The 15,695-nt window shown below is 35.4% G+C and overlaps 1 protein-coding gene across 3 annotated transcripts in view; it reads right to left on the bottom strand.

Moving 5' to 3' along the window:
- Positions 1 to 1,505: 1,505 nt before the first annotated feature.
- The window catches only part of LOC138311108 (importin subunit beta-1-like), a 33,392-nt gene continuing 19,202 nt past the window's right edge, over positions 1,506 to 15,695 (bottom strand). For 2 of the 3 annotated variants that reach the window (XM_069252547.1, XM_069252549.1), the window contains exons 14-23: positions 12,642 to 12,717; positions 11,760 to 11,831; positions 11,144 to 11,215; positions 9,761 to 9,908; positions 9,301 to 9,383; positions 8,557 to 8,664; positions 7,841 to 7,984; positions 7,570 to 7,675; positions 5,787 to 5,901; positions 5,311 to 5,476 (exon numbers count right to left, since the gene is read on the bottom strand). In XM_069252547.1, coding sequence (XP_069108648.1) covers positions 5,311 to 5,476; positions 5,787 to 5,901; positions 7,570 to 7,675; positions 7,841 to 7,984; positions 8,557 to 8,664; positions 9,301 to 9,383; positions 9,761 to 9,908; positions 11,144 to 11,215; positions 11,760 to 11,831; positions 12,642 to 12,717 — 1,090 coding nt within the window. Of the gene's footprint in view, positions 3,113 to 5,310; positions 5,477 to 5,786; positions 5,902 to 7,569; positions 7,676 to 7,840; positions 7,985 to 8,556; positions 8,665 to 9,300; positions 9,384 to 9,760; positions 9,909 to 11,143; positions 11,216 to 11,759; positions 11,832 to 12,641; positions 12,718 to 15,695 lie in introns of those variants that run through there. The other variant, XM_069252548.1, reaches the window with a different exon arrangement.

Genomic DNA, 15,695 nt, shown 5'->3' with positions numbered 1-15,695 from the left:
TCCATTTATATAGATATTATTGTCTCATAATGCAGATCACGATTATCATTAGAGTAATGGGAGTCTCTGTGGCAAAATGTAAATATATAGTCATATAAGAGGAACCACCATTTGCATGCCACAAAAGGACTAGTGCATCGTTTTGTGATGTCAATTTCGGTCACTGACAAACCCTGATAATACCTGCTCTTGTTTGACCATACACATCGAGTTTGCTTTGACCTTGGCATGCGGTCGCACAAATCGTTTACATGAAGACATTCCATTTGATACCAATACACTTGACACATATTCAAAGCTATGACATCTGTTAGGTATGGTGGCTGATTACGGCCATCTCGTGTTGTCGTGTTGTCGCGGTCTCAAACTGCGACAACCCGAGATTTAACAGTTAAAATGTTTGTTTGATTATTTTAGTCCTATTACATGTAACGTCCAGGGTCATGTAAGGACGGCCTCCCATGTATGCAGTGTGTAGCATGTGTGAAGTGCGAGGTGCGTGTGTTGGGAGACTGTGGTATGTTTATGTTGTCTTCTAGGTAAGGTTTATTATGCTTACGTCCTATTAACAGTCAGGGTCACGTATATGTGGTGTCCGGCGTGTGTGAAGTGTGTTGTGCACGTTTTGGAAGACTGTGGTATAGTCTTGTTTTATTTAGTGGAACTCTAGCTGCAATATTGTAGCTCAAAAGACTTATAGACAGAAAATGGTGTCGTCTTTAGAGCTACAATTGGTGCCTATTACTGCTAATGGAGCAATGGAATGATAATGCAAACCATTATTAAAACGATTTTATCGTACTTGTTTTATATCGCTTACATACTAGGCAATAAAACTGAACCGTATAAATATCAAACTCACAGCGAGACATTATTTGTTCACATATAGATATGAAGGTCTTTTGAAGGAAAATTATACGAAGTCTACTAATTGTGAACTTGACGTCTTGTGAACGGTACGGTAGATATTTAGAATAGTCCGTTAACTCACCAACACAGCAGAGTTTTACTGTGCATCAACTTAACATGATACAACCACAGTAGAGTGCTTACCCAAAGGCCATTACAAACAAGTAAATACCAGTCATCCTTCCTTTCCCACCTCGATGCCCCAGGGGTTACTATTGTTATATCCACCACAGGACTATGTCAAACAAAACTGAAGGCTGTGAGTGAGGCAACAGACGAGAGAGGTAGTTTGGTCATCTGATGTACAAGCACTATTATACATACAAATTTAATAACAATTATGTTGCACTGTATCGCTTGTGAAGTCAGGCATGGCTCTCTGTAATTTTCAAAGTTTCTGAAAGCCCGTGATTGATCAGTTTTGCAGACATATTCTTGGTGTGGAGATGATGACAACAAGATTATGTACAGGGGTATCAGGATGTCCTTTAAATGTCTTCAAAATCCAGACGTCGTGGCGAAAACGTATCCCTACATATGCACCACTTACTGTCCCCAATGTTGTGGCAGGACCATAAAAGACAAAAGACAATTAATATATTTAGTAAAGCTTTTTAATATTTCTGAGCTTTAATGTGGATTTTTTTTCTTGACAATGATAAAATTTGGGCGTCATTTTGATTACAAAATGACAAAACGAAAATAAGCAAAATCATAATCAATGAACACCCAAAACTGTGTAGCACTTTATTACCAGCACTTGTGTAGAAAAAATATATATAGCCTCTTATACCCGAGACAGGGAGTCTTAGATCCAGTCTCAACAGGGTACAGGGGCAGAAACATAGTCAGAAAATGTCACTTTCATATTTTGGCTTTATGCACGCATTACATGCCAGCATATATTTAGGATTACATTCCAGCTTTAGATGTGGTCACTTTCCCCTCCATTATTAGCAGAACAAAATTGTATTTATTGGAGCATCTGTAAATAAATATATTACAAAATCTAAACCGACAATTTGGATGTTAAAGAGAAATATAAGTATAGCACCACTCTGAAAGAAATCCATGCTTAATCTTTTATTAATGATCATGATTACCGTTCAAAAATATAGATAACGTTTTCATAAATGAAATTAATGGTCTAATTAGTAAAAAAAAAAGAAAAAGAAAATTAAGTAGACAAATAAGGCAAAATGAAAAGTAAATTTGAATTTAGTTAATTGCATATAGCCAAAATATTCAGTGTTTAACATAAAGTACCAGAATAATGTAAAGAAGAAAAGAAATATTTCACATACATACGAAAATGTCCCAAAGGAGATATACATTGTCAGAGATGAGAATATTTCATTAGGTCGTTGAAGGACTGTACTGCACTCAACAAAACTTGGCACGGATACACTCTCTCTATAATTTTCTTTGTGTATATAGACGCTGTTGACCGTGAACATACTACACTCTGATATCAAACTCTGTAAATGCATGCAGAATCAGCACTAAATCAAATATCACAATCTTAAGAAATGACGTGCGTTCACATCTTTTCATCAGGAACAACTTCTCAAACAAACGAGTTTGGAAATATATCACATCTTTGTACAACATTCAGCAAAATATATTATGGATAACTGTTCATAACTTAATAGCAAATACATACAAGTGTTCAGAATGCAGTAAATTCACGGTCAACTGTGACACACAGGTGACAATAAATGTCACCATTACGTGTCGTATCACAATGTTTTGGAAACAGGACTTGTAGATTCTATGAAAGACTGCTCTTCATGGAAACCGACTTAAGTCAAGGTTTTAGTAGCAAGTCCTTAAGTCCCAAGCGAGTTAGTAGTCATGGACACATGTAGACGAGTCTTCTCGCTAGGTGTATTGGTCGGAGATTCCTTCCTAGGTTCCCCGGAAGTTGTGTGTTGCCCGGCTCCCCAGTAAGTGTATGCCCTGGTGAGAGCACTGTGGAATTGTTTGTAACACTGTCCGCCATTGTTTGGAGGTCGGGAGACTCGCGAGTCCCGTGGGTAATGTAGCGGTCAGCTAGAGCCATATCAATGGACACTCTCTCTCTCTCCCTTCACTCTCTTCTCTCACTCAATGCAATTCGTCACATCGGACGAGCTGATGTCAAAACGGACGTGTACGGTATCCGAATGTCTCGTAGGAGTAGAGGATTGTTCTAGATCACTTTCTGTAAAAACAGGGAAAGAGAAATGAAAGATTTAATGAGCAATCAATACTTTCTAATAGACATCAGTAACATTTATATAGAGCCTGAGTGAAAATTAATATGTATACTAATTCTAAGTATTTGTATACTCTGCTAGGTGTGGACAGCATCAGTGTGTGTAATGCAAATGGACTGCAGAACACCAATTGAATATGCCTACTACTCCGACAGTAATACATGCCAGGTGAACAGACAATTATGCTGCCACTGTGGAGAAGAAAATGATGCAGAAAGGGACAGGGAGATGTTGATGAAGTTCAAACTAGTGTTGCCCATATGTGGAACGTGCAGAAGGGCAGGGAAAGAAATTAGAAAAGGAACCCATTAAAGAATAAATAGTTTTGTGAATGTGTATATCGATGCTGGAACATTCCAGTGCACAATATTTTCTAAGAAGTACTGAGATAAATTCATGGTATAGATTCATGATTAAATATCTGTAAACATATGTGCATGTATGCACACTTGAAACATAAAACTGTTAGAAAAAAAGAGAACTTCCATGTACGTAGTAGATTTCAATTGTCATTACATGCCAATGTGGAAGAGAGAACTGTGCAGAAAGCATGAGGATTTTCTTGACATATCAGGGAGTTAATAGAATTTAAAATCAATCTGTTAGCTTGTTTCAGTGCTTTAATATTAAGTTTTTCAATACTACAGTGTATATGGTAAATTTCAAATATTGGTCCGTCCAAAAGTCTAGACTACTAAGTCTAGTTTTTCTAATGTATCAAATACTCAGACACAGTGATTTGACTTTTTTATTCTATTCTTTTTTTTATACAAATTTATAATTTTGTAATGTTTTTTACTATATATCAGATAGATATTAAAAGAACACGTGCTTTACTAGTTTTAAATGCTTCAATTTTCATGTACATTTTACTTAGTCCCATTGGATCCATTCCTTTGCATTATATTGTTTAATATATATGAAAATTGTATCAATACTAAGTCTTGATAAAAAATGTATTGAAGTTCCAAATATTCTTGAAGGTATTACTAAGGTTGCAGTTCTGCAGACAATACTGTATTCTCTGTACATGTACTCTATTACAGAACTTTTATTATTGAATATTTCAATCAATTCTAATATTAAATAAAGATTATGAAATGGATATATTTCATGAATATCAAACGAATGTGGATTAAATTCAAATATGAAACTTCAATACATTTTCTGTTGGACAGACATTGTATACTATCTTTCCATTTTTTGAAAGTTCATGCAAGACTTTCAATGTGAATGTGATTTGTATGTCAGATAAATTCAATGGATGGAAATTGATTTTGAACTGGTACCAAATGGTTTAACTATAAATATTTTTTGCCAGATTCATAGGAATATCAGATAGATATAAATACACCTTGTTAACAATTTGTGTTTTTTGTTGTTTAAATATAAACGTTTTATGTTCAATAGTTTATTTTCCAACTATATCAGATAGATATACACCTTGTTCTAGTCTAATTTTTACATCATTTTGAGTCTTGTGTTTAAAACATTAAATTTTTTTAGTGTTTTGTCATTGGTGTTCTTTGATAGTCTTGTTTATCCCTTGGGCCACCTATGACATGTTTATTGAATTAATATAACTATATGATCAAATTTCATAATCTTGTATTGTTTCTGTACTCAATGCAATTCTTTAATATCTACAAGCTGTACCGATGGTATTTCTATCTGTCTGACAGTGTATGGTTTATTAATATATCATTGCAACATAGCACTAGCTGGAACCTCCAGTTTCCCCAGAGTGCTTGGAGGGACTGGTTAGTGATCTATACACTTTAAGTACAATTTACATTCACCATGCAGTTACGAATTAAAGCCAACTGGGATACAGCAGAGGGTGATTAAAGATCAGAGGGTGATTAAAGATCAGAGGGTGCATATGTATATACATTAAAGCAATATACTATATGTATGAATAAGCTATATAAGTTTGAGTTTTGCAAAATAAAATAAAATAATTTTCCTACCTACCGACCCATTCTGAAAATTCCAGGTCGGAAAAGGGCAAACCAACATTATTTTAAGTCTGGCCTCAATGTTAACATAGCCAACAGAAAATTAACCCCATGTCTTGCTTTTACATTCAGAGGAGAACATTTCTCCAGCCCTGTACATTTTAAACATAGTCATCCCCATGTATTTACCATGAAGCGGCATTCTTCAGCTTGCGTATCTCTTTGGTAGCCCAAGTTGCTAGTGTCTTCGATTTAGTAGCTTTCGAGCGACGTCCTTTAGTCAAGAGGGCGGTGATTGGTTCTTTGTCGACCAACTGTAGAATCTTTGCACCAAACGCTGTACATAGGTCCCTGGTGAGACAATTACAGATTAAAGCAAGATGACTTTGGTGAATTGAAGATTTGAGAATGGTACTTATTATTCAGGAAATATCTCTGATAATTAGCCCTTCAGAATGTTCAACATTGAATTTATTTCAAAATGATACATGTACTTAGTATTATCAGGGATGTGATTGTTCCCATCATTTGTTGGGAGTTTATAGTCCATCTACAAATAAGGTCATTTAGGGCCAACCTACAAGTCATGCATTCAGCAAAGGAAGGAAATATCTTGACATTGAAGAGGAGAATTTTTCAGACGTAGTGTATATGTACATACCCTATAAGTCCACAGCTGGCCGCTATGTTGTCGTCACTATGGTCATCATCGAGGGCGATGTGTTCGATGAAGGAGATTATGTGACCAACCTGGCCTTGGATCAGATCAATATCAGCTGGAACGAATCAAATTCAAATTACGAAATATCCTTAAACTGTAGAAAAGGAACTAGAAAACTGACATCTGTCAGAAAAGTGAGAAAAGCAAAACTGTAACCATGACATGACATTTAGCATACCTCCCCAAAACCCTGATATACTAAGATGTGATGCTCTAATCACATATGCTGGATGTGACGACATGAGAAACAGTTTGATACTTCAGCAAGTGGCATCAACCATTGACAACCAAATATGAAAATGTAATTCCAAATACAACCACTTGTAACGCAATCCCAAATACAACCACTTGTAACGTAATTCCAAATACAACCACTTGTAACGTGATCCCAAATACAACCGCTTGTAACGTTATGCCAAATACAATCAATTGTAACGTAATGCCAAATAATCCACTTGTAACGTAATTCCAAATACAACCACTTGTTACGTAATCCCAAATACAACCACTTGTAACGCAATCCCAAATACAACCACTTGTTGTGTAATCCCAAATACAACCATTTGTAACGTAATCCCAAACACAACCACTTGTATCGTAATCCCAAATACAACAGCTTGTAATGTAATCCTAGTTACAATCACTTGTAAGGTAATCCCAAATACAACCATTTGTAACGTAATCCCAAACACAACCACTTGTATCATAATCCCAAATATAACCACTTGAAAGGTAATTACAAATACAACCACTTGTAACGCAATCCCAAATACAACCACTTGTTATGTAATCCCAAATACAACCACTTGTAATGTAACCCAAATACAACCACTTGTAACGCAATGCCAAATACAACCACTTGTAACGTAATTCCAAATACAACCACTTGTAACGCAATCCCAAATACAACCACTTGTTACGTAATCCCAAATACAACCACTTGTTATGTAATCCCAAATACAACCACTTGTAAGGTAATCCCAAATACAACCACTTGTAATGTAACCCAAATACAACCACTTATAATGTAATCCCAACTATAACCACTTGTAAGGTAATTACAAATACAACCACTTGTTACGTAATCCCAAATACAACCATTTGTAACGTAATCCCAAACACAACCACTTGTATTGTAATCCCAAATACAACAGCTTGTAATGTAATCCTAGTTACAATCACTTGTAAGGTAATCCCAAATACAACCATTTGTAACGTAATCCCAAACACAACCACTTGTATCATAATCCCAAATACAACCACTTGTAAGGTAATCCCAAATACAACCACTTATAATGTAATCCCAACTATAACCACTTGTACGGTAATTACAAATACAACCACTTTATATTGTAAAGGAAGACGTGTATCTCTTAAAGGAATACTTTAGTTTTATTTATTGAGTTAATTGTCCTATTTCATTTATTGAATTAATAATCCTAATTTATTTATTGAGATAATCGTCCTATTTCATTTATTGAATTAATAATCCTAATTTATTTATTGAGTTAATCGTCCTATTGACAACCAGAGTCATTTGTAATAAGAACAGAAAAGAAACCTTTATAATAACAAAAGGAACAGAATATGGTCTTTTAGATCTATCCATTTACATTAATCACCCCTACAAAATATTGGAGGAGTTAATTGGAGAAATGAAAAGTATTTTCCTCTGGAAACAGGTTGAAATTTTGAGATAATTTCTGATGCAGTCTGCACTTACCACTCGGCGTTTCTCCGTCTCCTTTCAATCCCTGTACAATACCAGTGTAGGCCTCCAAACAACCTTCTCTTAATTCATTCAGGTAGTCTATCATGTCATAATCCGTCTAAAGAAGAAAATAAAATATATCAGAAAAGGAGACTAAAACCTAATTTGAAAAGAATTCTTCTGTAGTATACTTTATGTCTAATTAAGATAACATTTACGTAATCTCAGAATTCAGTTTTGTTTAAGAGCTATGCTACACAACAAGTGCTTTTGACTTACAAACCTTGTCTACTTGTGCCTGCGAAGCTTGCTGTAGTGTATTTAATACATATTCAAGATAGGGCTTGAAGTTAGGACCAATAGCTAACGCTATATCGCCGAACGCTGACAAGATCTGTGGCTTCACAGAACGATGTACGGTAGAATTCTGATAAAAAAACCAACATGTTAAGTTAGTAATAATATGAATTACAAATTGATAAATGACTGCTGTATTTTGTCATTTGTTACCGTATAGTTGTTTCACTTTTGCAGTGAGAAAATTTACAACCTCATTTAATACTAATTTGCAGGGAGAAATGTATGTTTTTTTGTCAATTTCTCAATTTCTAACAGTAGCGAACAATACAGATCTAAATCTTGTCAAAATTTCCATTTTATTCACAAATATTATTTTCATGGACATTAACTTGATTGAGAATATAGGGAAATTTAATACAAATAAAAGCAATCCATATTTTAGCCTCCTTTATTTTTATTTTCCACATAAATAATGTCAAAGCTTAATTCTTATCTGGAAATATGCACCAATGAGGTTTCTCTATTTTCTCTCTTCAATTTCAACAAAATCCATTTACTGTATCATTTCAACCATAATGATACAGAATTTTAACATTCAAGGTTAAACCCGTGCCATATCTTCTCAAGCAACATTTCCAACTCATGAAAAGCAACACAGAAAATGAAAATTTCTTTAGTAAAATTTTCCAGGACACTTACCCCTAAATTTTCTAAAAGCATGGTCATGATTTCATCACAGCATGTGAGGACCTTGGGTCCCAGAGCTCGACACAGATCACCTACAATCCCTACAGCAGCCAGACACACCTGTAATTAGACATTGTGTTATAAGTGACACACCTGTAATTAGACATCATGTTATAAGTGACACACCTGTAATTAGACATCGTGTCATAAGTGACACACCTGTAATTAGACATCATGTTATAAGTGACACACCTGTAATTAGACATCGTGTTATAAGTGACACACCTGTAATTAGACATGTTATAAGTGACACACCTGTAATTAGACATCGTGTTATAAGTGACACACCTGTAATTAGACATCGTGTTATAAATGACACACCTACAACTACCCTTATACACTAAAACTTATCAAGTCCTGGTCTATTTGACCATGAAAATTTTTTGCACAATGTTCAAGTTTGATTTAAAAACACAATAATTTTTAAAACTTCCCAAAAAACATCACAGTTTCTTTTACGACCACAATAAAACTTTCCAAAATTCAGATTTGATTTACTCAAGTACAATGTATAGATTTGTCTATGAAACAGTGGAGCTGCAATAGTTCGGACATATCCGGGAAAAGTTTTGAACATTGACCAAGTAAACGGAGTCTGTCGCATCCAAAAATTTGAAATGTGGGTCAGAAGCTTTTGGTAAGTTGTCGAGGGTTCACTGAATATTGAATAAATGCTTGAAATGTTTTAATACGTACTGTGTATTCTTCAAAGTTCTTCAAACTCATCAGCAGGAATGGTTTGAAAGCATCCATATAATTGATAAAGTAATCTCCTAATACTGAAAGGAGAAAAGAATAGGAATAAACATAATAATTCAAAGACATTTCTTGTTTATGAAAGTCTATACACTTTCGGAAAACCCTCAATAAACCATAAATATCTAACAAAACATGAATGCCAATGCTTCCATATATAAAAGAAGGAAGGGGCTGGACAGAAACTAATCAGGACCACGACTGATTCAGCAGCTATACAGAGGCGTAATAACGTTGTTTAAACTAAATATCATCGAGACAAGAATATTTGAGCAGTATTGTCATGTTTTCAGATTATACAGTTTTAATAATTATAAATGAACATGTGAGAATACACACGGATCCAGATCAGACCAAGGTGAGTTTTGACAAGTTATACAGGAGTATAAATGTTCTGTACCCTCTATAAGTGTGGACACTGCCAGTAAAGCGTCCTCCTGAACTCCACCAGTTTTACCCGCAGAGCTGGAGAACATGCTGAGTAGAGCGGTCATTACTTGATCGGAGATCTTGGGTGCATCCTCTTGGGTAACTTTCCTTAGGACACTCTGCAAAACAAGAACTCCAATTAATTCAGAGTTACCTCCCTTACTACAATTTCATTCTAAATACATATCCTTATTATCACTGTGTTTCATAGAAGATCTGACAACATCCTATTAAGGATCCCATTCTGGTAACCTTTATACTTCCTCTTCTTCAGTTCAAATGTTTTTTGTGTCTAGCTACATCAACTGAATATATACATGTAGATAAGTTGTGCTGTTGTTTGTTATAGCTCTTGAAAACTGTTTTGTCCAAATCAACTGATTTAGAGATGGAAATTTAAAATACTCTAAGAAATGAAGTAAGAAGGGTTGTACATATCTTAATTGTACTGTAGAAAACAAAATCAGACTTATTAAAAGCAGCGATTTTAAATTAAATAAAACAAGGACATAGTCATTCAGATCCCCCGCCAATGGAGATATCAAAGCTGATGTAAGTTTGATTGTGGAGACTTATGTGTATGAAAAAAAAACACAGGAAAAAGTGCAAAAAATGAAAACCTAAAAACAGCAAAATGTACTACTGGACCATAAAATGAATGTGTCGATGAAGTGGGAATATCTCTGCTGGTTTTAGAGTTATGCCCCGGAAATGAACCTGCTACAAAAATATGATATTTTGAGCAATGTTTCTATGGTTACAGAAAAAAGCACAAAAAGTGAAAACCTAAAAATAGCAAAAGGCACTACAAGACCATAAGAACAATGTGTCTATGAAGTTTCATGGAAATATCTCTGCTGGTTTTAGAGTTGTGCTCCGGAAATGATTCTTACACAAAAATCTGCCATTTTCTGCAATGTTTCCATGGTTACAGAAAAAAGTACAAAAAGTGAAAACCTTAAAATAGCAAAAGGCACTACTAGACCATTAGACCAATGTGTCTATGAAGTTTCGTGGAAATATCTCTTCTGGTTTTAGAGTTATGCTCCGGAAACGAACCTGGTACAAAAATATGATATTTTCAGCAATGTTTCCATGGTTACGGAAAAAATGCAAAAAATGAAAACCTAAAAATAGCAAAAGGCACTACTAGACCATAAGACCAATGTGTGTATGAAGTTTTGTGGAAATATCTCTACTGGTTTTAGAGTTATGCTCCGGAAATCATTCATAGGGACGGAACCCATTTGTATTTCCCCCCGCCAACTTCGTTGGGAGAGGGATAAAAATTCTGTAACATAATCAACCATTTAAACACAATCAATAGTTTAATTTGTTTTGAACACAAACTTACTTGTAGAGTGGCACAGAGCAGTGACTGGAGGTCATTGTACTGAGCTCGGTCTGCCGACATCTGAATCATGTTCTGAAATCACAGTTATAATACATGGTATACATAAAGAGTGTCCAATCTAACGGACAGAAGATTTGTTAAATTTCATTTCATACATTCAGACTATTAAAACCATCAATTTTCTTATTGTAACACAATGACCAACATCTAAATTATGATCTGTAATCACATCAATCACAAGTAGAATGTATCCAAAATGAATCTGATTATGGATGTGGATGTATGATTTTCCTTACACGTTCTTCAGTGGCACCAAAGAAAAATATAATCGGTTTTAATCGATCATCAATTGGTTAATACACAAAACTGATGATCGATCATAAAATTTAACCCGATTCCCAACACGAATTATAACTAAGCCAACACTGCTTCAATTAGTTACCACTGAAGATCACCACAGTTCCACACCTTCAGCCTATGAACATTTCTCTAGTCAGACACAGAATTTGTAACTGGTTACAATGGATACAAAACATACTTCTAAAATCTACAAATTCCAGAAATTTCTGCGAAAGACATCAATTCCTTTCTATATTCATACAAACGACAATCTTACCTCCATCTGAAGAACTCGGTTTAATTTTTCTAAGATGATTACGGTTGTTTTCTGTACAATTGCATAACAATCCTGAAAAGACACGTATAAAACATTTTAAAATAAGCTAATCTAGTTGCTGATAAAATATGAATTGAGATTAAGGAACATCAACAGACAACCCTGTGAATTGGACTGATTTTGTTAACACACGACACAACGTCAACACTAATTGCAGAATAATGCAACTGTCTTGTATGTTTATTAAAGACATCAATGTGGAAGTTATGCTACAGAATGTAAGATAGATATGTCCAGGACATAAGTGAGCCCTTTTCCATATCCTGTATTTGCATATTTCAGAGTTATCTGCCCTTGTGTGTAGGTATTGACTATGACATGGGTAGTTTCACTCACAAAGTCATGACGTTTCAATAGATACCAAAGGTAATTCTGTAATTCTGTCATAATACAGAGTTAGCTACCTTGTGGGTATCAATTGTGACATTTTTTTTGTGGACACAATTTGCGTCATTTCTTCAAACAAAAAGTATGACATTACGCTCGCAAACACATGACGTCACAAGCAATACCTACCCACAAATCAGATAGCTCTGTAATGTGCAAATATGAAATATCAAAGCAGGGAACGACACGTAACGCTATTAGCTAAATGTCCCTATATTTCACGGCAGGGGAGTAATTGACCAATCAGCACGCAGTTTGTAGCCTCACCTAGTGCTCCCAAATGCATGCGTACCTATTCAATGTTGTACCATACACAAAACAAAACGCAAAGTCACATGTGATGCCCGGACAGTTTGATTGACAGTCGAGGATAAGTAAATTATTAGAATAAGTGGTAGTACTAAAACACATCAACAATTTTGATGACAACCTTACCTTTGGACTATTTTTGATCATTTCCATAAGTGATTCATATGCAGCATTTCTTAAATTGTGTTGGTTTCCATCGGCCCTGGAAAACAAATAATCATTGATCAAAACATAGAAGTCGGGATAAAAACTAAACAATGGAACACAAGTGATAAGTTTCTATACTATCTTTGACCTCACCCCCACCCAATTATATAATACTAAAGGACTAGATATGGTAATGGCTCTTTTTGGCCCCTAAATCTACCAAATTTCAAATTAAGTAGTTAGAAATTAAGTTGCTGCGTTTGAAATATTGAAAAGCCCCTGATTAAAACTTAAATGGTATTTTTGTTGACGGAAAGTATTTTTTTGTATATAGCCATGGTAACTTAGCTTAAATAATGCAAATTTGAAAATTTTGCCTTTTTTGGGATAGTTTTTCTTTTAAAAGCAATAAAGTGCAACCTAGAACAAACTTTATATTTTAAGGGAATTAGCAGACATGAAGAATACATCATTTTGAGAAATATAAAGTTCATTCTAGAATGAGCTCTATGTAAAATAGTTGAAAAACTGCATTAAAAAAGCCTATTTTGAAGAAATTTTCACATTTTGCATAATTTATGTATAATAGAAATGGTTGCCATGGCAACTAGAACTGCTATATTACCTAATAGCACTATCAAATATGTCAGGTATGAAGTTAATATTTGAAATGCAAGATTCACATCTTAGAATAACAGACTATGAAAAAATGGTGGATTTGGGGGCCAGAGAAGACCCTTACCGTACCTAGTTCTTTACCTAAAATCCTGATAATTAAGTCATTCACCCCTGGAAATTCATAATGAACTGATCCAGCCTTTGAATTAGAGGTGTTTAAATTTCTCTACAGGGGTAAATGTGTGTACAGGGGTAAATGTGTGCACAGGGGTAAATGTGTGCACAGGGGTAAATGTGTGTACAGGGGTAAATGTGTGTACAGGGGTAAATGTGTGTACAGGGGTAAATGTGTGTACAGGGGTAAATGCTCAAAGCAAAGTGTAAAATTCTATCCTTGGCAATTTGCTTATCTAATCAATTCATTCTAATAATTGTTCATCTGGCTAAGTTCACCACAGTAATGTATGTAATACTGTATGTAACATCGTTCCTTCACACAGTAACTGTATATACTGTTGTGACATCTGGCTTCCTGACAAGTTCACCACAGTAACTGTATATAACGTACCTATCTGTTGTAACATCTGGCTTCCTGACAAGTTCACCACAGTAACTGTATATAACGTACCTATCTGTTGTAACATCTGGCTTCCTGACAAGTTCACCACAGTAACTGTATATAACGTACCTATCTGTTGTAACATCTGGCTTCCTGACAAGTTCACCACAGTAACTGTATATAACGTACCTATCTGTTGTAACATCTGGCTTCCTGACAAGTTCACCACAGTAACTGTATATAACGTACCTATCTGTTGTAACATCTGGCTTCCTGACAAGTTCACCACAGTAACTGTATATAACTTACCTATCTGTTGTAACATCTGGCTTCCTGACAAGTTCACCACAGTAACTGTATATAACGTACCTATCTGTTGTAACATCTGGCTTCCTGACAAGTTCACCACAGTAACTGTATATAACGTACCTATCTGTTGTAACATCTGGCTTCCTGACAAGTTCACCACAGTTGTATCTGTATCCTGACACCTATCTGTTGTAACATCTGGCTTCCTGACAAGTTCACCACAGTAACTGTATATAACGTACCTATCTGTTGTAACATCTGGCTTCCTGACAAGTTCACCACAGTAACTGTATATAACGTACCTATCTGTTGTAACATCTGGCTTCCTGACAAGTTCACCACAGTAACTGTATATAACGTACCTATCTGTTGTAACATCTGGCTTCCTGACAAGTTCACCACAGTAACTGTATATAACGTACCTATCTGTTGTAACATCTGGCTTCCTGACAAGTTCACCACAGTAACTGTATATAACGTACCTATCTGTTGTAACATCTGGCTTCCTGACAAGTTCACCACAGTAACTGTATATAACGTACCTATCTGTTGTAACATCTGGCTTCCTGACAAGTTCACCACAGTAACTGTATATAACGTACCTATCTGTTGTAACATCTGGCTTCCTGACAAGTTCACCACAGTAACTGTATATAACGTACCTATCTGTTGTAACATCTGGCTTCCTGACAAGTTCACCACAGTAACTGTATATAACGTACCTATCTGTTGTAACATCTGGCTTCCTGACAAGTTCACCACAGTAACTGTATATAACGTACCTATCTGTTGTAACATCTGGCTTCCTGACAAGTTCACCACAGTAACTGTATATAACGTACCTATCTGTTGTAACATCTGGCTTCCTGACAAGTTCACCACAGTAACTGTATATAACGTACCTATCTGTTGTAACATCTGGCTTCCTGACAAGTTCACCACAGTAACTGTATATAACGTACCTATCTGTTGTAACATCTGGCTTCCTGACAAGTTCACCACAGTAACTGTATATAACGTACCTATCTGTTGTAACATCTGGCTTCCTGACAAGTTCACCACAGTAACTGTATATAACTTACCTATCTGTTGTAACATCTGGCTTCCTGACAAGTTCACCACAGTAACTGTATATAACGTACCTATCTGTTGTAACATCTGGCTTCCTGACAAGTTCACCACAGTAACTGTATATAACTTACCTATCTGTTGTAACATCTGGCTTCCTGACAAGTTCACCACAGTAACTGTATATAACGTACCTATCTGTTGTAACATCTGGCTTCCTGACAAGTTCACCACAGTAACTGTATATAACGTACCTATCTGTTGTAACATCTGGCTTCCTGACAAGTTCACCACAGTAACTGTATATAACGTACCTATCTGTTGTAACATCTGGCTTCCTGACAAGTTCACCACAGTAACTGTATATAACGTACCTATCTGTTGTAACATCTGGCTTCCTGACAAGTTCACCACAGTAACTGTATATAACGTACCTATCTGTTGTAACATCTGGCTTCCTGACAAGTTCACCACAGTAA

Source organism: Argopecten irradians, chromosome 16 (genome assembly GCF_041381155.1).
Source record: "Argopecten irradians isolate NY chromosome 16, Ai_NY, whole genome shotgun sequence".
Taxonomy (NCBI): Eukaryota; Metazoa; Mollusca; class Bivalvia; order Pectinida; family Pectinidae; genus Argopecten; species Argopecten irradians.
Note: the sequence above shows the minus strand (reverse complement) of the source record. Positions and strands in the feature narration are given on the sequence as shown.